At 35.9% G+C, this 27,344-nt stretch overlaps 2 protein-coding genes across 5 annotated transcripts in view; one reads left to right on the forward strand and one right to left on the reverse strand.

The window, feature by feature from the left end:
* The window catches only part of PLCZ1 (phospholipase C zeta 1), a 71,370-nt gene extending 47,345 nt beyond the window's left edge, over positions 1-24,025 (reverse strand). For all 4 annotated transcript variants that reach the window (XR_009182094.1, XM_058282851.2, XM_058282852.1 and 1 more), the window contains exons 1-6: positions 23,952-24,025; positions 17,309-17,430; positions 13,558-13,789; positions 9,748-9,949; positions 3,951-4,095; positions 254-403 (exon numbers count right to left, since the gene is read on the reverse strand). Coding sequence is in view for 3 of the 4 variants with exons in the window: in XM_058282851.2 (XP_058138834.1) it covers positions 254-403; positions 3,951-4,095; positions 9,748-9,949; positions 13,558-13,789; positions 17,309-17,383 (804 nt within the window). In the remaining variant the exon portion in view is untranslated. The remainder of the gene's footprint in view (positions 1-253; positions 404-3,950; positions 4,096-9,747; positions 9,950-13,557; positions 13,790-17,308; positions 17,431-23,951) is intronic.
* A 1,855-nt stretch (positions 24,026-25,880) lies between these two features.
* CAPZA3 (capping actin protein of muscle Z-line subunit alpha 3) lies at positions 25,881-26,911 on the forward strand. The gene has a single exon (XM_004473223.2). It carries the CDS (start codon positions 25,982-25,984, stop codon positions 26,879-26,881), a length of 900 nt encoding a protein of 299 aa, XP_004473280.1. The 5' UTR covers positions 25,881-25,981; the 3' UTR covers positions 26,882-26,911.
* Positions 26,912-27,344: the final 433 nt, after the last annotated feature.

The following is a 27,344-nucleotide window of genomic DNA, read 5'->3' on the forward strand; positions in this document are numbered from 1 at the left end:
CTTTTGCCTCTTTCTTAGTCTTTTGCCAATAAAACATACCACATTCATATATCTCCGTAGAGTCTCTTTTCCGAGATACAGTCACCTAAATGCTCACAGGAACATTTCCTAGGCAACACACTGCAAAGATACACCTTTAAAAATCATCAAAACTAAGCATTTTCATTGGTCTCTACCTCAGTTCCATGGGCCACTGTAATAGTAGCAGGCTTTTTGTTTTTTCTTAACCTGAGCTTCTCAGAAAAAATGTTACCTCTGGTGAAGGCAATTTGTCTGGAAAATCGTCAAGCATGTCAGAAAGCAGGGTATCTCCCAAAATAGTTTGCAAATGTTCTGCCATCACTTCTTGTTGGGCAGGGGAGCAGTGATTTTCTAAAGAGAGTACCACTGGGTAGTCAGATGTCTAAAAAATTAACCATTACTAAGGTTATTGATCAGAAGGTCTAAATAATTTTAATGCTATTAATATTAATTCTAATGGTCAGTAGCTTTGCAAAACAATTAAGTATTTTTTAAACTGCAAATACTTTCTGAGTTTGACACAAGAGGGACCATTAAATCTGTGTAAAAAGAAAATTATTACTATTTGAACTAGCGTTACAGGTAACAACTGAAGAAGCACCCATCAGTTCAGTTCCTACATGTTTAACTAGAATGTGGTATACCATATAAAGGAATGCAATAGACCCATTTAAAAGGTGCTAGAGCTATATTTACTGAAAAGTTATTTATGAGATAGTCTTATGAAACAAAGCAAGTGGCCAAATAGAAAGATTCTATAATTTTATTTTTAGAGTACATAAATATGTTTATTTAGATATTTTAAATTATGAAGAAAGAAATTCGTTCATACTAGTTAGCAAGGGGAAATTTTAACTTTTTAATTTATAACTTGCAGTTTCAAGTTCTACAATCAAAATGTATTACTTTGTAATTAGAAATAATTTTTCACAATAAAGGAGACTCTTAAAGTAGAATATGCTTTACAAAGGTATTTTCTGCCTTTTGTCACTACTGTAACTTAAAAATTAATAACAAAGTAAGAGAAAAAACTTGAATTGAGGACTTTTTCAAAAATTTTTAATTTGTTTTCACATGTAATTATCAGGGCTCAAATTTATCAACATGTAAACAAACCAGGGAAGTCCTGGTTTATTCTATATTCTCCTGCTATAAGTCCTGCTATATTCTCACAGCCCTCTGAATCAGAGAAATGTGTCTTTTTTAAATGTATGACTGTATTTTAACTTCCTGGGGCTGCTGTAAAAAATTACCACAAATTTGATGGCTGAAAATATCTAAAATGTATTCTCTCATAGTTCTGGACACCAGAAGTACAGTGTCTGTCTCACTAGGGCTGAAATCAGGGTGTCACATAGCTGGGCCCCTGCCAGAGATGCTAGAAAAGATTCTGTTCCTTGCGTCTTCCAGTTTCTGGTGACTGCCAACATCCCTTGGCATTTGGCTGCGTTATTCCAATCTCTGTCCCCATCTTCACATTGCCTTCTCATCTCTGTGTGTGTCAAGTAACCAAATACCTCCTTTTTATGAGGATACATGTTATGGCATCTTGCACCCACCCAGATAACTCAGGACCATCTCCCCATCTCGATCCTTGACTTAATGACATCGAAAGTTTTCCCCAAATATAGTAAGTGGTTTTGAGAGTGGGCAAAGTGATGGCCTACTTAGCAGGTCAATTCCTTGATTAGACCCTGATTTCACTCTTTGGGATGAGCTAATTTTTCTGTCTTCTGCGGTCCTGGACTCCACCCTCTGGGGAGGTCCTTTTGTCCATTATCCTCCGTGGACATACCTAAAGCATGTATTGAGGAGATTGCTTTCCTTAAGGTCAAGTAGCTTTTGCATCATTTTAAGTTTCATACAAGAGTCAGGCTTATGATTTGCTTGGAAATATAATTCCCTCAAAAAGTTAGTAAATTTCTTACATATTTGTTTCCAATAAGTTGCATGTGCCAATAACTATACCCAAAATTCTCTCGTAGACATAGTTCTCAAGTCTATTTGATTTCATTGCTCTCTCATCTCCATGCCTCTCTTTCCCAAATTAATGGGGCCTCTCCTGAGTAAGTAGTCCAGCCTTCCATCTCCTCTTTGCTGCAATACTGAGTTCTCCTGCTCAACTGAGGAGTCCCATTGAGTCTTTGTTGCTCAAAGATTTTTTTCATCCCATCTTACTCTTTGGGTCTTAGAAGTTATAGGCATTTGCATCTCTGCAAAGCCTTTGTATTTTACCATGGTCTCTATTTCCATTTATTTCCTCAGTTACCCATCCTGAATGAAGTTAGGGAGTTAACAATGTAAATATTTGGGGAAAGTGTAGTTCAGATAAAGGGAATAGCGAGTACAAAGGCCTTGAGAAGTGTCAAAGAGTAAGGAGGGAACAAGGAAGAGAGTAGTAGCAGAGGTCAGAGAGGAAGCAGAAGCCTGATCATGCAGGGCTTTGTAAGCAGTGGTATAGATTTTAGCTTTTTATTTTGAGTGGAATGGTAAGTCTTTGAAAGTTTTGAGAAAGAGAATGACGTGATCTCACTTACCAAAAAGTAATTCTTGATATGTTGAGATGAGGCTGCCAGGGAAATAAGGTGAGAAATGGGAACTCCAGGTAAGAATCCATTTGAGATTAGAGGTGAGAAGTGATGGTGGTCGACCAGGACAGCAGCAGTGGAAGGAGGAGACGGGTTAAACTCAAGATATATTTTGAAGGTAGAGCCAAAAGGATCATTTGAGAGAAAGGGGTAGGGGTGGAGTGAAAGTTGATAATGACTTCAGCAAGAGCACACGGGCATTGCCATGAACTGAGATGCGGAGATGCAGGAGGAGCAGGTTTTGGAGAAAGTGAAAATTTAGAGATCAATTTTAAGCATGTTAGATTGAATATGCCTATTAAATATCCACATGTAAATGTTAAATAGGTAGCTGTATTTATTTGTGTTAAGTTCAAGAGAGAAGTTGGGGTGGAGATGTAAATTTGTAACTCATGAGAAATTAGACGCTTAAAAGAATCAATACCATAATATTATGCTTTTATATTAAGACAGAATTTTATATTTATATTTTGTGAATATTTACTATTTTACTCTCCATTTGTAATACAAAAGAGAGTAATTGATTGATTTAAATTTGTGACTTTAAGTTTATGTTTACAGATTATGTAATGTAATAAAACACTTAGTAAAACATTAAGCTTATTAAATTTGTAAATTTAATTTATTAACTATAACATTGTTTAAGAACTCAGATTTTGTTTGAGACAACTGAAGTACTTATGAAAGTAACCAAATATAAATTTGCAAAAACAACTTATATCTGAAAGTGCTTTATATTGTTAATGGGACTAAATATTATTCAAAGTCCCCTTAAAATTGAGTGAATGCTAAAACCTGCTCAATTTATAAGTAGGATTTGGAGGGTGAACTTAGATGCTCCAGTAAGAAGTATATCTTTGAATCCATAATTTTTAAAAAATTTAATAATTTTGAAATTAAAAGTAAACTTCTAAATATTCATTGCTATACACAATAGCAGCTGTCACCATTGAAAATGTCAACACATTTTATGCCTTGAATGTGAAACAGATAAATATTGATAAAATATTTACTCTTATCTATACCAATAGTTCTCAATTTCTTTTGTCATAATGCATGGTAAGTATATTTTACACTGGAACACAGTAAACACCTGCTATATTATTTATATATATAAAAACAAAAAGTTCCATGAAACAACATGTACTTTTACTACAAGATTAACTTTGACCAATCATCCTTTACACACCACTTTGATTTCATTACCTACTAAGAGATCATAACTCACAATTTGAAATAGCTCTGATCTAAACTAAAGCCAAGCATTAAAGGATTTTAAAGCAAGTAAATTAAAATTGATTCCACAAAATGACTACAAATTTTAAAAAGACACGAACATACCAAGAATGCATATTTGTGTATCGCTTGGATGACAGTTTTAAACAGAAGCTTGCTGGTAAGAGTATAGCCATGGTATACAATAGGTTCATTTTGGGATCCATCCCAACAGTCAATTTCCAGACAACGGCATCCTTTCACAAGGGCACTACCAGAATTTAAACAAAATAAAGTGTCACTCCTAAATCATTAAAAATATATTCCACAGTGTCAAAATATTCCAAAGACTATTTGTGATTTTGTAATAAATACATAAATGTGTCTGTAATAAAGACAAGATTTGAGTCTCGAGAAATTCACAACATAGAAAGGAAGGAGGGAGGGTGAGTGGAAGGGCAAGCTACCTGGGAAGTACCAAACAGTGCCCACTCCTTTCTAGTGAAACGCTCTGCTCTTTGTTGCTCTCCAGTCAAGGCTTGGTTTACAGGTAAGCAGGGGAGCTACAGGCCTCCAAGTTGGAGCTTGGAAACATCTTTACTCCCCACCCAAATGATCTTGTTTATAGTCATAGCTCTACTTTGAAATGCAATGCTGCTGAAATAACACTCAAAGCCTTCTAGGAAACATGAAATATCTTAATAAAATCTTATCAGATTCTTTCCTTACATCAGGTTTGGGGGAGTGGAGTACGAGATGGGAAAGGGAGAAAGTGAAAAAAAAATTATGACTACCCTTGTTTCAAGGAGAAAATGTTGGAAAAGTGGAAGCTAAATAGAGGATTCCATGGCTCAGGAAACAAGCTATCTACTTAACCTTTTTATATCAGGCCATCTTGAGTTCTAATTCAAATAGGAGCTGGGGAAAATTAAGATTTATGCAAAGACAGCCTAAATGCCTGCTAATCTCTGTCTGATTCATAATTTCACTAAGAGAAAAGTTTGAAGTGGCTACCATAATGCAATAAATTGTCAGCCTTATCAGTAGTGGGGCAAAGAACTTTCCAGTTCTGCTAGTGTTTAAAACAGGATTTGATTTTCCCACCTTTCAGACAAATCTCAGGTTCTTGACCTAGACACAAATTCTAACCCAGGCTCATAAATTGGTGTGTACCCATTATTTTCATTGAATTTTCATTGTTCTTACTGCAACAATGCTTTGAAGAAGATCTTTGTTAACACAAACTTTCATTACATGAATTGACTCAATTGGAGTTAATTGCATTCATATTTTTCACCGATTTCATAACAATGAATATACACAAATAAAAAGGCCTCAAAATCTTCATCAACCACCCAGAGCAGGCTATTGTATGCCATCATGAAATAGATTATTTTTTGTCAAAAATTACCAAGAACTCACCAAAATTTATTGATGCATAGAAATGGTTTTATTGATTCATGAAAATGTATGTATAGTAAGAAGATGAATGTATTCATTTCATATATAGTGTAATGTGTATGTATGTATTTCATACACACATACAGTTATGTTGAACTGAATACACCTTTCATCTAATTTCAATGTGAAAATAAGCCTTACATGGAGCTAATGTGTGCCAGCCACAATTTCAGTACCCCGAAGGCAGTGCAATGTTCAGCATTGTGGAATCTGAATCCTGTATTATCTAATTATTCCTTATGCTCTAAGTTCTATAAGACAGGAACTGAAGACTTAGTATCATAAAAATATTTTTTACTTTTAGTTGATTCTCAGTGAATATTTATTGTATTTATCTTAGAAAAAGAATGAAATGAGAATTATATGGATGTAAGAAGAAAAGTGGAAAGCATGCAGAGGCTATGGTAAAATTCACCCTTGGAAGAGACAGAACTGTGCTAAAAGACAGCTAAGTAACTTTAAACATCTGAATATTAGAATTGATGCTCATATATTAGGAAAGAGGGAAAAGGGGTCTCTTATCATCCATAGAAAACCAAGTACCTCTTGTTTTCCAAGAGGTATGTTATATACTGGGGCCATTTTGACTTCCAGAAAACATTTGGCTCTATCTGGAGACCTTTTTGGTTGCCCTAACTGCAAAGAGTTCTGCTACTGACCTCTAGTTGGTAGAGGCCAAGGTGCTGCTAAACTTTCTACAAAATATATGACAGCCTATGTTACAAAAAAAGTATCTGGTTTAAACTGCCCAGCGTTTGAGAAACCCTGCCCTAGGCCTTGACAACCTGGAAAAAGGGGTGTGGTTCCAGCACCAAGCACTTGATACATAATTGGCAGTTCTTCCAAACAGAAGCACAGAAATTCAAAATGGACCATAAGAGCAAATGGAACTCTTAGCCAGTTTTTCTTTTGGGAGCTTAGTCAACATTCTAGGGATGGTCTAAAGTCCTATTTAGGCAGGATTGTAGCTGAGAAAAGATAAAGTAATTATGACAGCAAGTTAAGGTGCTGAATTCAGAAAAAAGGGACCTTATGTTCTTTTGGGAAGAATATAGAAGAAAAGTGGAATATAGAAGAAAAGGGGTAAGGAATTAATGAATCCTGGAGGCTTCACCAAGACAATACAAGGTATGAAATTAATTGAAGAGGAGCGGGTGTAGCTTGGTGGTTAGAGTTTGCTTGGCATGTACAAGGTCCTGGATTCGATCTTTGGTACTGCCTAAAACAATAATAATTGATTAATAAACTCTTTTCTGGTTTTTGTTTATTCTGTTGTTGTTTAAGACCATTTTTTATTTTGCACATTGCTTTACTTAGGTCTTGTAGCCATGTGCTGTAACATAAAGCTTCAGCGCTCTGCTATCTTCTTATCCTTCTCTTGGAATAATGGACCTAGGATACCCTTCTAAGGAAATCCTGTCTGGCCCATAAATATTTCCAGTGGGCATTAGCTGCCACCTTATTTTAGATACAAGTCCTAAATTCGGCTGTTTTTATAGAATTCCATATGAATGTATTCCTCAGTTAGTGGATTAACTTATTTACTGAGAATTTAAATTGGATAAGGTTCAGTGTTTATTTGTAAAACTTGTTAATTGCCATGGAAGGATGCTTGCTTTACCCTTCCCTTAGCGGATTGTCAGAGTATATTTCCTTGCCCTTCTTGCTAATATAGAATATCAGTACTTTAGGGTGCTACCCAAGTACTTGAGTTCACCGATGGAAATAAAAAAGAAAGAAAATGTTATCGAAAACTTGATTATAGAAGAAAACTTTTCATGAAGGATGACCTAAATAGTACTGATTCTTGCTACGACTGTAGATAGTTTTAATTTTATCCATAGACAGAGCCAAACTTTACAAAACTATATGTTCAGACTACATAGTTTAGTCCCCAGCAAAAATGTTTCAAATGGATTGCACAGCGTCATTCTGCCGCCCCCTTTTATCCAGAGACATCCAAGAGATGGCCCTGTCTTCTCCGTGGCGATGGTGAGGCCTTCCCAACACTATTTCACACTGAGGCCCCTTTCGAGAAATGAATGGGGCAATTTCTCTCCCACTCAGGACCAAAAGGCTCCACTTCTTCAGAGTCACTATTTTGTTTTTTTATAATCATTATAAATCTTTTAACTAATCTTGTTTCTCTCTTGGCTTTGGCTGCTAGAAAGCTTAAGGGTGAATTTCTGGCACCATTCTAGAAATTGTACAGGACTTTGCAGGATGAAATCCTTACTGCCAATTTTATTTCATTAATTTAGCATTAAAATCTTCCTCCAATCCTTCCCTTAAACTATTAAAACAGTATAGAGAATATTATCATTTTCATTAATGATAAGTTTTTTTAAATGGTGTAAGTTACATTCATTTTTGTCTGCTTGAAGTTGAATTTTAGCTGGCAATAAGTTTGAGGGGACTTTCATGAATTAAAAGGCATACTCCTATGGGGCAGGTAATATTAGATTTTTTAAAGATGAAGAAATCAGAACACAAATAGGTTATATCTGTCATACAACCAGCAAGTAAAGGAAAAGGGAGGAAAAATGAATGTCAAAGACTAAGTGTTTAAACATTGGATTATACCACCTCTCACAAGCAGAGAAATTTTGAAAGACTCACATTCTAAGATTGTTTCTTCCTCAGGTGGATTAAAGAAATAGGGAAATAAATACAATTATATGTAAATATAAATTTTCAGTTGGGTGGAAGATTTATTAAAATTTAGAATTTTCTGTACTTACAAATGGACCTGTTTTATATTTTCTTTCTTTTAACAAAATTAAGATAATAAAGTTTGAATAGATATATCTTTAATTAAATTATGGCTATAATTTGGGCTGCCTTTATAAAATTCTAAATGGACACATTCCTGAAGCTTATGGATTTATGTATTTACTTAGATTTTAAATTGGAGAAGAATCAATGTTTATAAATAATGCTATTATCATGAGATTATAGAATTTTTTTCTATCTATAGTTTTTCCTCAATTAATGTCATCTGGACATGTGGTTTTATATATTACCTATATGTTGATAATGTCCAATGCTGTTTTTCTAGTCTAGGTATTTCTTCTAAGTTCCAGACACATGTACCCAACTGACTATTTGACCTGGCCCCTTGGACACTAGTTGGTATCTCAAGCTTCACGTGGAAACCCCAGAACTCTCACCTTGACCTCACACGCTGCAGTGCTCCCCCCTCCTAGGGTTTACCACCTCAGTCAATGGCATCAACGTACATTTGATTATCAGATTTTTCTTGATTCCTCTCTTCCCTCATGCCTCTCTTCAAATCCATAGAAAGTCTTTTTGGCTCTACCTTTGCACAACAGCCCACATTCAACCATTTAACATCACCCTGAATGTCATCTTACAAATTTAATTTACCATCATTGCCCGGACTGCTGCACCACCTTCTGGAATCGTCTTCCACCTCCACTCTTGCCCCATTAGAATTTCCTCCACAGTAATGAGTCAATAAAATTGTGACACTGTCCTCAGGAAAATCTCTCCAGTGGCTTCCCAAGGCAACTGGAATAAAATTCAGTCTCCTTTCCATGGTGTATAAGACTGTCATAAACGGAGCCTAACCTAACTCTGTAAACTCAGCTCCTTTCACACTCCATTTACTTTTCCAGCCGCACTTGCTGTCTTTCTCTCAAGTGAATCTGCCAAGCACTCACTTCTTCTACTAAGCATGCCCTTCCTACCAGATATTTCCAAGACTTCCTTCCAAGAGAGGTCTTTCCTGACAATTTAACAGAAGTAGCACCTTCACCCCAGAATCACTTTCTACAGCATTACACACATTTATTTTCTCCTTATGACTCATCAGTCCCTGAAATATTTATTTTAGTCTCTGTCTATTCAAAAAAATTCATAAAAAATGAGAGTAGCAGCTTTGCTAATCTTGTTCACCACTGTATCCCAACACTAACTAAACTGAAGCTCAGTATTAATGGTATGATGTATTGTGGAACGTAAAATTGGTGATGTGGGCATGCGTTATTTTTAATCTATGTAAATCATTTTGACATAATAGTCCATGTAAATCATTATTTATTTTTAAATGCCAAACCACATAATTTACTGTATGTATTATCCATTGGCTTAGGCTCATAACACTGTGTGTAGGATGCCTGGGAATTAATTTTAACCTTATTTGTTGAAATCCAGGGTTTTCCAATTTCCTGCAATAAGTACCCAAATTATTCAGGAAATTTCAGAGGGGCCATAACCAAGGAGAGGAGTTCAGCAGGCAGGACTGGAAGGAATGAGTATGATACTAACACAGAGAATAGATTATATTGCCACTTTATCCTAAGGTCGGGTCTCTAAAATATCCATCTTCCCTGCACTTTTGGATAAACATTTCCTGTCCACTCCTGCCTATTGAGATGGACATGACCAGGAACTTCCAAATGTTTTAAAATGTAATACATTTAAAAATCAAAATAAATACCTTACATATCCCCAAAGGTCACTTCGTCCCAATAATTGATCAGATATCAAGTAAGTATTATGTGAACTTGAAATAAAATAATCATTTAATGGACAAGTCATATCTTGATAAACTTCTTGACACTCATTTTTAAATAGCAAACATTCAGGCGAATCCATGTATCTCGTAAAACCTTCAAATGACATCCCACGTTCCCTCTTAACTATAAAAAAAAAAAGATACAGAAATACCATTAGCAGTATAAAAATTGCATTTCACTTATAAATGTATTCAGTAGTAGATCACCTTTCTAAAGTATTCATTTAGAATTAATTAACACAATTCTAACTTTTCTTTGGAAACAAATTTTTCTAGTGAGTACTCAGTTCTTCCATATCAACATTCAAGCAAAGAATATAATATATAATATTATAATATATAATAATATAATATAGCTATCTCACTTTATGTTTTAAAAACACATGAGAAAAGTACACAGAACATAAATCGATGAATTTATGCAAACTAAGCACCCAGCTAATCAGCACCCAGAAGCCTGCATCCTGCCAACTTTCCAATGACTTCCTCCCACCCCCACCCCAAGTATATCAACTCATCTGGGTTCCAACAGCATAGATTAATTTTCTCTGGTTTTTGTACTGTATAGAAATGGATTCATACCATATGTACTCTTTGTGTCCGGTTTCTTTTGCTCAACATTATGTTCCTAAGATTCATTCCTGGTATTGCATTGTTCATTCCATTGCTGTATAGTTTTCCACTGTGTGAGTATACCACCATTTATTTATCCATTCTATTCTTGATGAGCATTTAGATCATTTCCAGTTTGAGGTTATTACAAACATTGTTGCTATGAATAACCAGTACCTGTCTTTTGATGAAAATATGTACACATATCTGTTGGGAATGCCTGGGAATGGAATTGCTGAGTCAATTTGCATATGTTCAGCTTTTGTAAATTATCTCTGAACTTTTTTTCCAGGGTAATATGTACCAAAGTTATTGATTTACGTAGACACTGACTCTGGAATCAGATAGCCTGGGTTCAAATCCACTTACTTGCTGTGTGGCCATCAGCATGTCAGTTAACCTCTTCTCTCTGTGATATGGGGATATTCAGATCAACTACCCCTGTGTTGTGAGGATTAAATGAGGTTATCCAAGAAAAATGGTTCCCTTATAAACACTCTACAAATAGTAGTCACTTTTATTATTGCTGATGATGGTGATAATTCAGTTTAGTTCAGAGGAAAAGTTGGTGTGTATTCACTTTAGAGAGTAATTACTGGCAGAAATATTACTTCCCGAAATGGATCCTATAGGAGAGATTCGGTCAAAGCTGATATGCAAGAATGCTCACAGTAGCATTATTTATAAAAGCAAAATAAACAGGGGTAAGAAACAAATTGAAGTTCAAAATTATGATGTAATTCTATTTTTCTAATGTATCAGAAAACGACAGTGCATAAGTACGTATTTATGACATTATAAAAGTTTAGAAGTTAGCATTTTAAATGCTATTACAATTTTGGTTTAAAAAATAAAAGCTAGAAGAAAACACATAAAATATGTATCAGCACACAAACCCTCTATTTCAAAGCCATGCAAAATTAGGAATGTAGGAGTTTATGGGGCAAATGCATCATGTATTGTAACAGTAATGATTTGCATACATTTATTCTTTGTCCCTGTGCAATTATGGCTTATAGCCATTTCAAGCTTTTGAATAAGTAAATATCTTTGGTAATGGAATAGAAAACAAACCCATTTTGTGCCCTTAGAAAATACCAGATTGAGATGAGGATTAATCTCGTTGAGTGATGGATTTTTAAAAACCTCATTTAGTATACATCAGAAATACTAATGTGGGATGAGAATGAGGAGGCTGGCAGTATGTAGGACTCTAAGAACGTAATTCAAGTGGACCTTAGTAAGGTTCTGAACTGATCAATAATGATGTAAATAAAAGGCAAGGTCTTGGCTATTTTGGAGAATATCTGAGGCAGGTGAAGACTTTGGGGGAAAAAATGTATGAACACTATACTATTACAGCTAAAATGCAAACACGATGCCAAGATGTCCCTGTCACAATCCTATTATGCCCTTGTATCTTTTAATTTACCACCTGAAGGTGACAGTGCCAAGTACTATTTGTTTTGGTAATATTCATTAGATCAGTGCTACTTAAAATGCCATCTGTGGACTGGTTGTTTCTATCCTGCAATGAGACAAAGAGCTTGAGCCAGACATAAATCAATGAACCGCATCTTTAGGGAAAGTCTTGCTGTGGAAAAGAAAAGAAAGAAAACCAGCTGAACTTTAGAGTGCTTAGTGACGTAGCTGTTAAACTCACATACTGTTGCAAACCTGCAAAATTTAGTGGTGCTCAGACCAAACTTTGACTAGCCCTATACTCCGTCCTCCTACTACGAAACTTCAAACCTTCCTTAGTCTTTACATGTCGCTTAGTCATAAAGTCAAAATCATAATTATGGTCTACAAGACCCTCTATGATTTGAACCCTGCCTACCTCTCCAAACTCATCCCTTCGTATCCTCCAAGTTGTTGTCACAATGTCCTCTCTCCTTGAATTCATCAACTCAAGGCCATCACTTCTTTGCCTTGCACTTCTCCTATTTTGTCCCATTGAGGTTGTTTAGGTCCCAGCTCAAGTGTCATTCCCTCAGAAAGGACCTTTCTGAACACTCAATCTGATTCCAGGTTTTTTACTCTATCATCTACTTAGCACTATTTGAAGTCATCCTTTTAGGTATTCAGTTGTTTTATCGTCAATCTCTTTCCAACTCTCATCAAGAATAACTGGTTTGTCTTGTTCTCCATTATATTCCTAAGCACCAGAACAGTATTTGATTGTCACAAATAAATATTTGAGTGAATTATGAATGTATGATTAAATGAAGGAATAAACTTGATTTTGTTAGAGCTTATATGATCATATATTAAACAAACGCTGCCATAAGCTAACTTGCAAATGCAAAATTTGGTCTTTCATATTCCATTTATTAAATGAATATTTCGTGCTATCCATCAGTTAATTTTGGTGGAGTTAAATACTGTGCTGTAACAGTGTTTTTATGCAATTATGTGATTATTTTATTGTATTATGTCTTTATTATTATATTTTAAATGAGCATAAATGAAAAAATTTGAAATGTTTATACCCAGTGAAAGATGGGACAGAGTTCAAAAATTATATGACAGAGCGTTAGCCTGAATGGTTATTCAAATATGAACCAAATGACTATGTTCAAAATGAAGGAAAGCAAAAATTGTTTAATGTTTATGAATGTTGTTGATAATTTGCCTAAAAATTGAGGTGAATTTAGTATTGTAATTTTTTTCTCAGAATTGTTTCCACTTAGTATAATTTTCAAACATATTTTCAATAATGCATAAAGATGAGACTGCCTGTAACGTAGTTTCTATCTTTTTCATGCAATCAAGATACTTTCTTCTATTATTCTATTAGCAGTAAATGTAACTGCCTCCTCATCTTACTTTCCACACCTGAGTTCATTTCTTGATAAACAGAAGCAGTTAAAAGGAAGGACCTGGACAATACAGTAGAAAGGAATGCTGTGGTTACACAATCCAGCTTTCGAAAACTTTTAGAGAATGTAAAACTACATTTTGCAAATGACAAAAAAAGAAAAAACCCTCCCAGGACTTGATACACTCTAGAAGAAATTCTACCCATCACAAATTTGAATTCAATAACCTTAACTCATAAAAAACAATCCTCTACATTGCATGTAAATATTTTGATAAAACTTTGAAATGCAAGCATACCTTCTTCAATGGGTTCGTATTTTTGAATGATTTCATAAGCAAAATTTGATTCCATCTCAATCGAATACTGCTCTTGCTGCAGAAAGTCAATCAGGTTACTTTCAGAAAGAATTTTCCGGTTTGAAGAATATGTGTTGAAAATCTCAATAACTTCTTCTCTGTGTGCTATAATTCGATAAATTGCTCTAAATTCTTCAATGGTGATTCTTCCTTGCTTCAGCTTGTCATTATCCTACTAAAAAAAATGACTGGTGGGCTCACATTGTAAGTATAAAAAGTTACATAAAATTAATAAGCTAGAGTATTCATGTATTGTATATAGAAAATTATACCTGAAAGAAGCTGAAACCTACATTGAGTCCTTATTTCAGATAAAATATACAAAACTATGTGACATGGTATCAAAGTGAGGAAAGGTTACTTAAACACCCCCCTTTAAAACCAATGGCCAAAGCGGGAGTAGAAGGTGTGTGGGAGAAGATTCAAATTCTAGGTTGTCTTTCCATTGCAAGTTTCATTTCTCTACTTCACTACCTTCTTAAAACCATGCCAGGTAGGATGTGACTACATGACAGGGAGTATATAATCCCAAGCACCAATGTATGACCTGGGAACAAATCTCAAAGTGAATCAGAAACATTAAAGATCACTGTAAAATGCAGATGCTGGGGGCTATGAATTACCTGGAGAAAGAGGGATCTGAGTTAGGAAAGGATTTGGGGCAGAAAAAAAAAAAAAAGACGGTGTTTATTTTCATGTGTTGGAGAAGATGGCTACTGATGTCTGTGAGGGTTCAGGCTTCCTGGGTTCCTCTGGACTCAGTTCCTCTGTTTTGTCCACATGCTCAATGTAGCTATGAGGCTCTCTAGGCTTTGCCTCTCTCTAAAAGATCAGCTGTAGACTATCAGGCAAATAACTCTGTCTCTTTCCCCAGGGCTCTAGCTTAAGATTTCAGCATCAAACTCCAATATCAAAACTCCAACATCAAAAACCCTTCAACTCTGTCTTTTGCCATGTCTTTTATCTGCAAGTCCCCACCCACCAAGGGGTGGGGACTCAACGCCCTAATGATGTGGCCCAATCAAAACCGTAATCATAACGCAATCATGCCCAGATATAGACCAGATTACAAATATAATCCAATATCTATTTTTGGAATTCATAACCATATCAAACTGCTACATATAGGTTCTAGTAAGAATGATGGTAGGATTCATCTGGCTGTAGTAAAAAATTCATATTTGAACTTTATGCTACCACAAAGTAGGCTAGGGACAATTATTAAAAATAACAGAATCACAGTAAGGTTCTGAACAGGAAAATGATTAGCAAAAGCAGAACTTTAGCATGATCAGTTGTGCATTATCATTGAGAAGAGAGAACTAAGGGAGCAGAAAAGATGCAATCCAGGTGTTGAGGGTCCAAGAAAAAAGTAAAGAACAGAAGTCAGTGAAATTATGAAGGGAAAAGTCAGAAGGATTCACACTAATTGAATATGTAGAGGCAGGAGGGAGAGAAGTCATGAATGCCTATGGGAAAGGGTAGTTAGAATAACTGTAGAATTACAATGTCACTAAAAGGAATAAATAACTATGAGTAGAAAGGACAGCTTAGAGGGAGATTTAATTGCAAAAATAAAAGCTATTTTTGCATAAAGGACCCTTCTGTTGTATTGTAAACAGGTTTAATACAGAGTTTATGTATTGAAGGAGCACACTGTGTTTAGTGAAAGCTGACAATTTGTAGAGAGATGTGACATTATATTCTAAACACCAAAGTATGTGAGACTTAGGTCATATAATTTAAACTCTCTGAGCATCAAATTCTTTGTCTGTAAAATGGGGATAGATAGTGCCACCTATGTCATGAGCTTGCTGTGGGGACTGGGGCTATATAATAAATGGTAGCTGTAGACATATTTTTATGTCTTATTTTTGTCTGTTTCTCTCACATCCTGTAGCCCAGTGTCTCATCTTTTGACAATTTTGCCTAAAATGTATACATCATTGCAGGAGCCTTCGGGTACAACGAGAGATGGGAACGCTGAAAGTAACTTCTTCGCTTCATCAAGAAAACTTCAGTGGTGGTTACCAGAGTGTTTGCTATCAGGGGCCCAAGAAGCAGCCTGAGATGGAAACCAAATACGGAGAGCACTAAATCAGTTCAAAGAGGAACAGTAATCCAGCCATATGGAGTGGTTTGAAAAAGTAAGCGCTGGAAAGAGGCCCCAGGGGGATGAAATGCAGATAAGCCTGGGAAAAAAGCTGGGATCTCTGGATGTCAAATCAGCATTTGGGTCTCCAGAGCTGATTAAACAATTACAGCACTTTAAAAGTTTGTGATCTAACTTAAGGAGCTTACAGTAACACATACATTTTATCAGTTATCTTAGTAGACTTACGTCATATAACTTGCTGTTTTTAAATTCTGGACTTTGAGGGCCACAGAAGTGGATGCTTTAGACTTAAAATTATTTTCGTTTAGCCCTGTCCCACTCCTAATTTGTCATATGGGATCTTACGCAAGACAATAATAATTGAAGTGTACCTGTAATTCTTGAAAAGTTTTGCAATATAAAATTGTATAAATTAGAAATTATAGGCCTCTCGAATAGCAGTATAAAATATATACTATCCACTGAGCAATGGAAGTTTTATTACTATCAAGCAAGGTATAAACTTGATCTTCTAGAATGTCCTCTGGTAACTTGTTTTTCTTCTAAAAAATAAAGTTGTTATCAGATACCAGAGAGAATTGGAAAAGTAAAGTTCAAACAAATTTCCACAAATCTAAATAATTGCTAAAGTTGATCAAAACCAAAGACTTAAGGGTTAAAAAATAATCAAATTACCAAAAATTTTTTTAAAAACACAGAAAATAGGTAAGAATTGTAACACTGAAGATAGGAAGGTCTAATTTTAGGAGAAAGAGAGAAGGAAAAAGAAAGCTACTAGGAATAGGTAATGAAGAAAGATGGCAACTGATGAACATAAAGTTAGGGACAGGGGATGCAAAAAGAAGCAAAGCAATGAGCAAGATTCAAGCTGAAAGTATTGAGGCACATAATAGTAGCTTAAATTTACAGAGTACTACCATCTTATTACTCCCCTGTAAGAGGAAACTGAGATTTTTTTTTTTTAATTAAGTAAATTGCTGCATTCCCGTAACAGTGGTAGACCAGGATTGGAATTAACCACAAAGAGGAGCAATGGGAAGAAAGAAAAGTCAATATGCCATTATAGATATTCACAAGATATATGCAGAAATAAATTCTGTAGAATGCAAATCTGATCAAATGCCCTCAAATTTCTTAGGATTTTCTTTTGCTTTCAAGACAAAACCCAAACTGTATTGTCTGGTAGCCAAGACTCTTGGAGAGTCAATGCTTAGAACACAGTAGATGATGAACAAATGCTGGCATTTATATGATCTTTTAGTTTAGGACAGAAAACTTGGGACTTGTTCCCACTGAAGTAGTAGTAGCTCTTACCGGTACCTTCTCTGCATCCCATCTTCAGGTGCTCTGACTTAGTGACAGTATAAACACCAAGTTATCTTTTTGCTATTGTGCGGGCTGTGTTCACTGCCAGGAGTAACTTTGTATTAAATGCCTAATTTGCTCATTTCTACTAATCTTAGAACAAGTGTCACCTCCTTAGGCAGTGTCCCTTATCTCCACCCACGGTCACATTAGATACCCCTGCTCTGGGTTCATACAGGACTCTGCACATTCTCTCAAGGGATTGCTTACATTGTAATGCCAGTCTTTTTCTATCTTCTTTCTAGAATTGCCTGGGGCAGGGAAGCTGTCGTTTGTTTCTTGCATCCTCAGTACTTAAAAAAGTGCCTGAATGAAGGTATTCTGAATGAAGTCTGTCACACAAACAAATTGATGATTTGGTGAAATAGGGGCATTTAAGCAATACTTAGATAAAGGAATAAAATAGCTCCCTAGACTTAGAAAGAATAGGAGTAGTTTTTTGAAATATACACTATGGAAAATATACAAAATCTTAGGCCCTACCTCAGGATACACTACAACTTTTTTCAAGGTCATATATTTATCATTTAAAAATGCAACATAAAATAAGAATGATAAAGTCATTTTTCTCCTGTTTTTTTTTAAGTTCAAGTGATTATTCTATGCAAGGCATTACACAAAGAGCTTTCCCAAGCAGTTCATTCACTATGTAAAATTTAAAAATATGTATCTAATAACTTATCTTTAAACCCTGAACCCCATGGAGGCAGATATTTGTTTCATCTCTTAGTCCCCAATGTTTACTTCTTGTACCTACCCTAGAGTAGGGGCTTAATGATTTCACGTTTAAATGAACGTATGAATGAGTGAGGATAAAAGAACATGTTAAAATAATTTTGATAGCCATTCCAAAAGAAACGTTCAGAAAAAAAATTAAAGCTTTTCATGATGTAACCATTTTCCATGGATCCATTTGCTAATAAGAATATGAAATGTTATTTAAAATAAATGATATTATGAGAAAACTGACCCATCCAAACACAGAATTTAAAAAGAAAAAAAACACAAAATAATGAAAACATAGAATTTGCTTTGAACATATGATATAGCATTTCAAAATTTATTGTCTTTGAAATTATGATAAAGCAAAGCATTCTAATTATTTTTGAGAAAATAAATGGACTTGACACCTCTTTTTTCCAATCAAACTCTGACACACTAATTTAAAATGTTTCGTAATTTTGTCTTCTACCTTTCTTTCTTCCTACCTAAAAATATGGATAAGATACTATATCAGTTATTAAGGATCCAAAAATAACACATTATCACTGTCATCTAGAAGCTTTTAGTCTAGGAAAGGACAGAAACTTTACAGAAGACAGACACAATAAAATGAATCTCCTTGGAGAGTCAAGAGTCTTCACCATCTCAGAATCCTCAGGATTGGGGAATGAATGATGGACTAGAGCACACTTTCTGTTATTCTACTATAGACTTACTGTTATTCTAGCAATGGAAAAACTTTTATCATTGATGTGGAGACAGTAGTCACCAGAGCTTCTGAGAAGATGGAGAAGGAAAAAGAGGTGTAATATGGGGGCATTTTTGAAACATTGGAATTGTCCTGAATGATGTGCAATGATAGATACAGGCCATTATATATTTTGTCATAACTTACAAAATTGTGGGGACAGAGTATAAACTATAATGTAAACTATAGTCCACAGTTAGCAGCAGTGCTTCAATATGGGTTCATCAATTGTAACAAATGTACCACACTAATGAAGGATGATGTTGATGGGGGAAACTGTGGGAGGGGGAAGGAGTGGGGCATATGGGAATTCTCTTTATTTTTTAAGTAGCTTTTATGTAGTCTAAAGAATTTTAAAAATAAAAATTTTTTTAAAGTTAAAAAAAAAAAGACTTTATAGAAAAGGTGATCCTGGAAATGAGTCTTCAAAGATGAGATGTTTGCCTAAAAGTGGGGATGAAGGAGTTCATTCTGGTTGTTGGGATCAGGGTGAATAAAGGCCAAAAGATATGAATCAGAGGAGTCGGATTGGAGAGGATGTTAATGAAGTTGTGGCAAGAGAGAAAACTACAGTCAAAATTTGATCATAGAAACCCTTGCGCATCATGTTGAGGAGCTTATGAGCAAGATTCAAACTGAAAGTATTGAGGCACATAATTCTGTAACAAGAATTATATTCTGTAACAAGAAGGTGTCATTGAGCTTTAAGAAGCAAAATCACATAGCTAGGTTTATGTTTTAGAAAGATCACCCTGGCAACTGTATAGAAAGTAAAGATTGGGATTAAAGGCAAAGAAGTCTATGTGTAGGGTTTTTCAAACTTTGATGTACATGCATCAGCTAGAGACTTGTTAAATGCCAAGGCACCTTCACTCTGGTCTGAGGACCACACTTTGAGTAGCAAGAAGTTAGAGAGCAATTGACTTAATGTAGCAAGGAGGTAGAACTGAAAAGATTTGAAAGCCAATTAGATGTGGAGGTGAGGTAAGAAGATTGAGGATCGCACAGGGTTCTGGCTTGGGTACCAGAGAATGATGTTGCTGTCACCAAGAAAGGAAATAGAGTGGGACAGAGAGTTTTGGAGAAAAGGGTGTTTCATTTTAAACATTTTACATTTGAAGTATCTCTGGGACATCTAAGCAGTGACATCCAGCAAGCAGTTGAGGAGGGGCAGGGAAGGAACAATGTGTTATAGAAGAAAACACAAGGACTTTGGAGTAGACAGACCCAGACGTGAGTTCCCATTGTGCTACGCATAATGAACAAATTACATCAACAGCCTTATCCTCCATATCCTTATGTGTAAGAAACCATATGTAAGAGCTTATAACAATAACTTCCTCAAGTTTTTGTTAAGATAATGTGTGCAAAAACCTAACAGTGCCTAAAATATGACAGATGATGGACAAATTCTCACATTTATATGGCTTTATTGTTCAGAACAAAAAATTTGGGACTTGTTCTCATTTCGAGGGTAGCTGAAGCCATTGAAAGTCAATAGGACTGACCAGGAAGTTTTTAAAGTGGAGGGAAAAAATGAGAAGGAAATTTAAGAATCAGGCTAAAGGAATGGTCACAAGACAAATGGAAGAGGCATGGTCAGAAATTTCAAAAAAGAGAAGTAGGAGAGTGATGTCATGGAAGTCAGAACAGGGAGAATTTTAAGAAAAGAGGGATAAGCAAAATGCACAAGAGGCTAACCAGTGAACTAAACATCGTAGATATAAAGAAGCTTTCAAGATAGGTGTCAAGGTACAAACCTTATTTACGTGGGTCAATGAAGGGGTGAAGGAAGAAATATAAAGGATTCTATCAGGTATTTATTTGTCAAAAGAAAAGAGAATGTAGCACTTAGAAGAGGATATGGCATTATTTATTTTTTAGATAATATTAAAAATGTTTAGATTTTAGAGGCCCAACTGAAGTATGAAACCATAAACTTTAAAGTGGAACCAAACAGAATAATTGTGTGATTATAGAAAAATATGAGTGGTTGAATTGATCCCAGGTTACCTGCCTGTACTTTTAACTTCAAACCCATTCTTCCTTCTTGTTTCCAATCCAACCTACACTACTGCCAGATTCCTTATCTCAAAATACATTGGTATTTCCCTCCTCAAAAAACTACAATGGCTACACATTGCCTACAAAAGGAAATCCAAATTCCATCATCTGCCCAAAACTGGCATTTGCAGCAATTTCTTACCAATCCCCTTGATGCATCCAATAGCCTAAGCATGTCTGATTATCTTTCACTCCCCAAACACTCCTTGCATTTTACTGTTCATATATCACTTCTCATTCTTCAAGGCTCAGCAAGAATGTCATCTCTACCGTGACATCTCCTTTAAAAGCCCAAGTTAGAGTCTGTCTCCTCAGTTTCCAGGCTATTATTACCCATGAGATTTATTATAATCTAGTAATTTGCAGGTTCCCGGCTCTTCTTATAAGAGATCACACTTATTCATTTTTTACAACCCACAGCTCCTAACAGAGTACTTTGCACATACTATTGATTTAACAATGGTTGTGAACGAAGACTTAACATAAGCCTGATAAAACAAATTCTTGAAAAGATGAAGGAATCTATTTCCTACTCAACCAACAAGCAAAAGTATAATCTAAGATGATCTATATGTACAGAAATGACACTTAGTAGTTCTAATAGAACATTTTAAATGCTAAAAATGAAAGACAATGATAAAAGTAATAAAGATTGTTTAGTAAAGGGATAACACAACATAGGGAATTGCTGCTCAAGCCATGAATCAATAATTAATTTTATAAAATGAAGTCTAGTGCATATTGCCAAGGTCATAAAATTCTATGTTTTTTAATCAAATTTTATAAGAAAAAGTCACCTTGTAAGAAAACAAATTCATGCCAAGGATTTGTTGATAAGCCAGCTTCTCAGGAAATCAATAAATATAGTGCAATGTTCTTTATGTCTTTTAAAAACCATGATTGAGCCAATTTCAACTAATATTTACTAAGGGCCCACTTTTTGCCTTGCCTAGTATCTAGGTACTTTCAGACAAAATGTCTTACCTAACACTTAGAACAACCCGTGAGATAACTGTATTAGTATTCCCATTTTGCAGATTAAGAAATATGCTGAGAGAGAATTTTGACTTGCCCAGCACTGCACAGGTAGGATCTAACAAAGTCAAGAATCTTTATACCATTGATTTTGCCAGTAACACAACTCTTGAGACACCAGATGTTTTAGGTAACCAAATTAAGATTCAATACAGTTCACTTTATTTACTCAGACACTATGGTGTACTGATGAAGTACAGAAAGATTAACAAGAGAAATTCAAGTAAAAGCACTGGATATTTAAGATGCTTACTCTTCAGCTACCCAGAAAATTCAGTTAGCCAATATACCTTCCCTTAGCATTCTATTTAATCAAAAATTTAATGCACATACAGCAATTAAGCCTAGGGCAAAAAAGTACTATCAGAGAGCCTAAGGGAATGATTTTAATAGACAGCAATGGTTTTTCACAATCATCAGCCTTGTTTATATGTAAATTATGCTTCTAAAGCACTTGCGGTCATTTTAAAGAGGCTTCAGATGTATGCTAAGTAACCTCTGTCCCTTTAATTTTTATAATTAACATTGTTTTCACAGCCCTTCCAAAAGGCTTTACTAAACAAGGTAGAACTTCAGGCCTGCCATGTCCAAATAATCCCAAACTCCAATTAATTAACCGTATCTGTGCTTGTTATAACTTAAGCATTCTACATAATGCTCTTCAATCGTGTGTGAATATTACTCAATTGCATTTCAAATAGCTTTCTCTGCCTTGAGGATAATTCAAGCAACCTGACAATCACCAAATAATATTTACTTTTCATATTTGATACAGATTTCGATATATTTCTACCCCATTATTGTGTCGATTGTGAATTTTCTTACATCAGGAAGCACATAGCTGTTTCTTCCTGAATACCACCAGAAGAAGAAATCCTACAAGCAAAGTTCTTTCGCAAAACCTTGTGTTCTTCTAAGGTGATGTTAGATATGAATTGATTAAAATCCTCATAGCATAGGACAGCACACACATCTTGGATGCCAGAAACAACTCCGAAACTCTAATCTTTTACTACAGGCTCCTGAGAAGTAGAACTGGTGTGGGGTTTTTTTTGCTTTGATTTGGTTTGTTTCAATCTCCTCTTCGTGGTTTAGAGAGTTAGAGGCTAAATCTTATTAAGAGAAGTTATCGGGAGACAATTTTCCACCCATCTCTGTTTCTGCAGGGCTTCTGAGCAGAAACCTCCACTTCCTTTCTTCTTGCAAGGATGTTTATTGAGGGAAAAGCCTAGGAAGGGATCCTGTCTCCTCCAGCACAACTAGCAGGTTGGTTGACTGTCCCCTGTAATAAATAATGGCTCTCCCCAGGACAAAGATCAGTCAGGCCTACTGCCCAACCTCCAAGACCTGACGTCTTGAAGCTGGAAGTTCCTCTGTTGTATGGCAACCCACCCAGTGTGCAGGTGTCCCGTGGCCCACTTCACAGCTCCCTTTGGGAACGGGGGTTGGGGAACTGGTACCACCAGCAGTTATCTCTGCTAACTGCTGTTTCCACGGGTGATAAACTGTGCTGGGTCTCAGGCCCAGGACCCTCGCTTCTGCCAGCAACCATGAAGGTGTGGCAGGCTAATTTGTCAGCTTGCAAGGAGGGGAAAATCTCAGACCCTTTCCAGTTTGTGAAAGCATGTCATTAACCTAGTAATCTGAGTACTCACTCTTCAAAGAACAAAATCATATTTAAGATTTCTCTTTTCCTGGTTATCCGGAATGGCTAGTCTAGCATTCTTGCTTGATTCCCCCAAGAAATTTGCCATCTTCCTAATCAAAACTCAGATAACATGCTTGGCTATTTTTTCTCATTTTATTCATGACCTTGACCTCTAGTGACTGCACTAAACCAAAACTCCCCTCTACTAGTTCTTCCACAAACAAAAAGATTGTTTGGTGTAATTTTCTTCTTTGGGATAATTAAAACATCACTTTTTTCAAGATTATCCATTCCTTTTATAAATCACCAACATCTAATCCATCTACCATTTGATCATCTATGTTATTTTAATATAATTATACAATAAATCCTAGATCTGATATGAGCAGATAGCTCTAAACTGATAAACTGGTGGGATTTATTAAATTTTATCAACTATTTTTACCTCCTAGCTAAATTCTCCCTATCTTGCCTATAAATATATTTAGCATAATTAAATTCTTTAATTCATATAAAACTAATTTTCATATATATTTTCTACAGAAATCATGCAAAGTCTAAGTTGATACTGACATTGATTTATATTGAATTCAGTCTTTTCTAGGATGGGAGTGGGAAGATGGATATCATCTCACCTTAAAAATATATTTCACATGAGCCACCTGGCACCGGATATCTAATTTTTCAAGTAATTTCACAGTTTTTTCTAGATTAATTTTTCCACCTCTAAAATCATCCTGAATCTTCGATAAAAACCATGTATGAAGCACAAAAAAGAAGTTAAGGAAACTCTCACAGAAAGTGAATAAGTACTTAAAATGCTTAAAGAAACATTTATCTCTCTTCAGTTTAATGTACTCATTTTATTTTTAAGGCTCATGCATAAATTAAAGCAAATGACAAGATAATTCTATGATGAGTAATATTTTAAACAAGCAAAATTAAGTGGTTAATATTGTGTAGTAAATGTATGAAAGGGCAAAGCACAATAAAAATGAGAGAAAAAGAATAAGAATAAAAATTTGAGAAATAGTAGTCAGGAAATACATTAAAACATTTTAAAAATCCCCCTATGTCATCTGACCTCTCTTAGCTTCAAAGTGGGTATATTAATACCTAATCTTAAGGAAGGAGAGGCATTAAATGAGACCCTAATACATTACTGAACACAGTTTCTGCTACATTTTCAATAACCAGTAAGTGTGCAATAAATAGTAACCATTACTGATATAATTATTCTTACTACATTAGTCAAATGTACTGTTCCAGCTAAACACATCCCATAAAAGCAACATTTTCAGCACCACCAGAAAGGGTTAACAATTCCATAGTGAGTGTATACTTGGAATGAAGGAAAAAGCTAAAAATAACCAAGGTTACCTACTACAGACAAACTACAAAAAATTAGGGCACTTCAATTTGAAGAACTAAGGTTGAGATGAAATAATCTGACAATCTATGAAATCATGAAAGGTATAGACTAAATTTTGTTCAAAAATCCATCCAGTATCAGATTGTATGAACTCGTGAGAAGCCCTTAAATTTAACAGCTATGACTTAATATGGCAAAGCTTATGTTCTCGTCAGAAAAAGATACAGGAGGCTAGGAGAACTCAGGAGAGCTCAAGACAGATGTGGGAGGAAGGCGTTTACAGTTAGATGAGAGGGATTTAGGTTCAGGACTCTTTAAAAAGAATGAGAAGAGAATCAAGGAAAGAGATAAAAATCAGAATGAAGAGGAAAGAGGAGCAGAAGGGACTTCTGGGTGGATATCTGTTCTCCATATTTTCGTGACCTGTTGAGCCGTGTCTCCTGAGAAGTCTCTCCCAGTTAGGTGTTGTCACAGTTTGCAGGAGAATTAGCTCTGCCCCCTTGATGCTCCTCAGTTGTTGCCACTGCCACTACTTTTCTAGGGAGGAAGCAGAGAATGTACATGGGTCGTTGCCTTTGCCCTTGCCGGCCAGCTCACACTTCAAGCCCACAGGAGCGCTCAGGATCTAGACCCACACTGCCTCACCCTTCGTTCTTCCTGGCCCTGTGCTCATGTCCTGACCATCTCCAAACCCAAAATGTTTATAGATGCAGAATTCCCTGCTGTCTGGCCATTGCATCTCATTTTACTTTTACTTTTTTTGCTTAAATCCCTCAAACCTTTCATCATGATGTACTTCTGGTAGGTTTGGGGCAACTCATCTGAGGGCTGACTACCATCCACTCCTTCATGGTCCCTGAAGGTACAAAATGCTGCCCAACATGCTCTGGAAACTCTAGACGGCTCCTCGCACCCCCTGACAACATACAACACGCCACACAGACACACCATTTTTTGAAGAAGACTGTCCAGGAAGCTAAGCTCTTAAAATCTTCAAAGCATGTTTAGCTGGTTGGCGGGGTATCATGCTGTCAGGTGACTGTCATTTTTTTTTTTCTTTCGGTCTGAACACCCATTGTGATATCATCAAAAGATCCAGACTTCACAGAGAAAGCTTCTTTATGACTTCATCAGAAGACTCACAGCTTGCCAGACAACCTGTTTTGATGGCCAGGCATAGTAATTTTAAGCTTGAATGTATAACACCTGGATGGGAAAGGTGTCTCTTGGAATGTTTTCTCTTTCCTTTCAACACTCTCTATTTCAGAAGCTTTGCTTCTGCTGCAACCAAACATGTCACTTATCGTTCTGAACAGGAAGGACAAAGAAAAAGTAATTCGCAGACTGCTCATACAAGCTCCTCCAGGGGAATTTGTAAATGCCTTTGATGATCTCTGTCTGCTTATCCGCGATGAAAAGCTTATGCACCATCAAGGTGAGTGTGCAGGCCATCAACACTGCCAAAAATATTCTGTACCGCTCCGCATTGATGGGAACCCAGTACTCCTGACTCACCACAATGTAATGGGTGACTTCAGATTTTTTGACTATCACAGCAAACTTTCTTTCAAATTTGACCTGCTTCAAAATCAGCTAAGAGACATCCAAAGTCATGGCATCATTCGGACGGAGGCAGAATACCTGAGAACCGTTGTACTGTGCGCCTTAAAACTGTACGTGAATGATCACTTTCCAACAGGAAATTGCAATGTGCTAAGAAAAACTGTGAAAAATAAGGAGTTCTTGATAGCCTGCATTGAAGATCACAGCTATGAATCAGGAGATTGCTGGAACGGCCTTTGGAAGTCTAAATGGATTTTCCAAGTCAATCCATTTCTGACCCAAGTAACAGGAAGAATTTTTGTGCAAGCTCACTATTTCAGGTGTGTCAACCTTCATGTTGAAATCTCCAAGGACCTGAAAGAAAGCTTGGAAGTGGTTAACCAAGCTCAGCTGGCTTTAAATTTTGCCAGACTTGTGGAAGAGCAAGAGAACAAATTTCAAGCTGCAGTCTTAGAAGAACTGCAGGAGTTATCCAATGAAGCCCTGAGGAAAATTCTGCGAAGGGATCTTCCAGTGACCCGCACTCTCATCGACTGGCAGAGAATTCTCTCTGACTTGAATCTGGTGATGTATCCTAAATTAGGATATGTCATCTATTCAAGAAGTGTGTTGTGCAACTGGATAATATAAAGGATTGCTCCTAGTAATGCCTTAACCTTACTAAGCTGTGTTTTGGGGAATGGCTATTTATTTTCTAAATATGCCTATGGTATTGCAAATGCAAGTTTAAATGGGGAAAAGTGTAACAAGAAATTTTATCAGAGAATATTTACCCATAAGGCAGAAAAGGGTAGAGCAAATGTGCTCCATAATAATGACCACGATAAAGGCTGAGACATTTAATAGGGTCTAAGGTAGCTTTATAGAATGTGGCACCTCAGAAATATTACGGTGATGACCAAACTTAAAGGCTGTGTGTTTTGTGTGGGTGTATGTGTGTGTGTATGTGTTTAGATATTCCATGAAACCAGCAGCTATCTAAAATAAGTTGAAGGACTATTAATAAACTTGGCTCCACTGCCACTTCTTGCCCCTACTCTCCACTAACATTTTGGAATTGCTCCAAACTCCTGGGCTTGTCTGTTAACTAACA

Source organism: Dasypus novemcinctus, chromosome 20 (genome assembly GCF_030445035.2).
Source record: "Dasypus novemcinctus isolate mDasNov1 chromosome 20, mDasNov1.1.hap2, whole genome shotgun sequence".
NCBI lineage: Eukaryota > Metazoa > Chordata > Mammalia > Cingulata > Dasypodidae > Dasypus > Dasypus novemcinctus.

What these genes read in the sequence shown, in the direction of transcription:
- CAPZA3 (XM_004473223.2), top strand. Translation starts at nt 25,982, where the DNA reads ATGTCACTTATCGTTCTGAACAGGAAGGACAAAGAAAAAGTAATTCGC.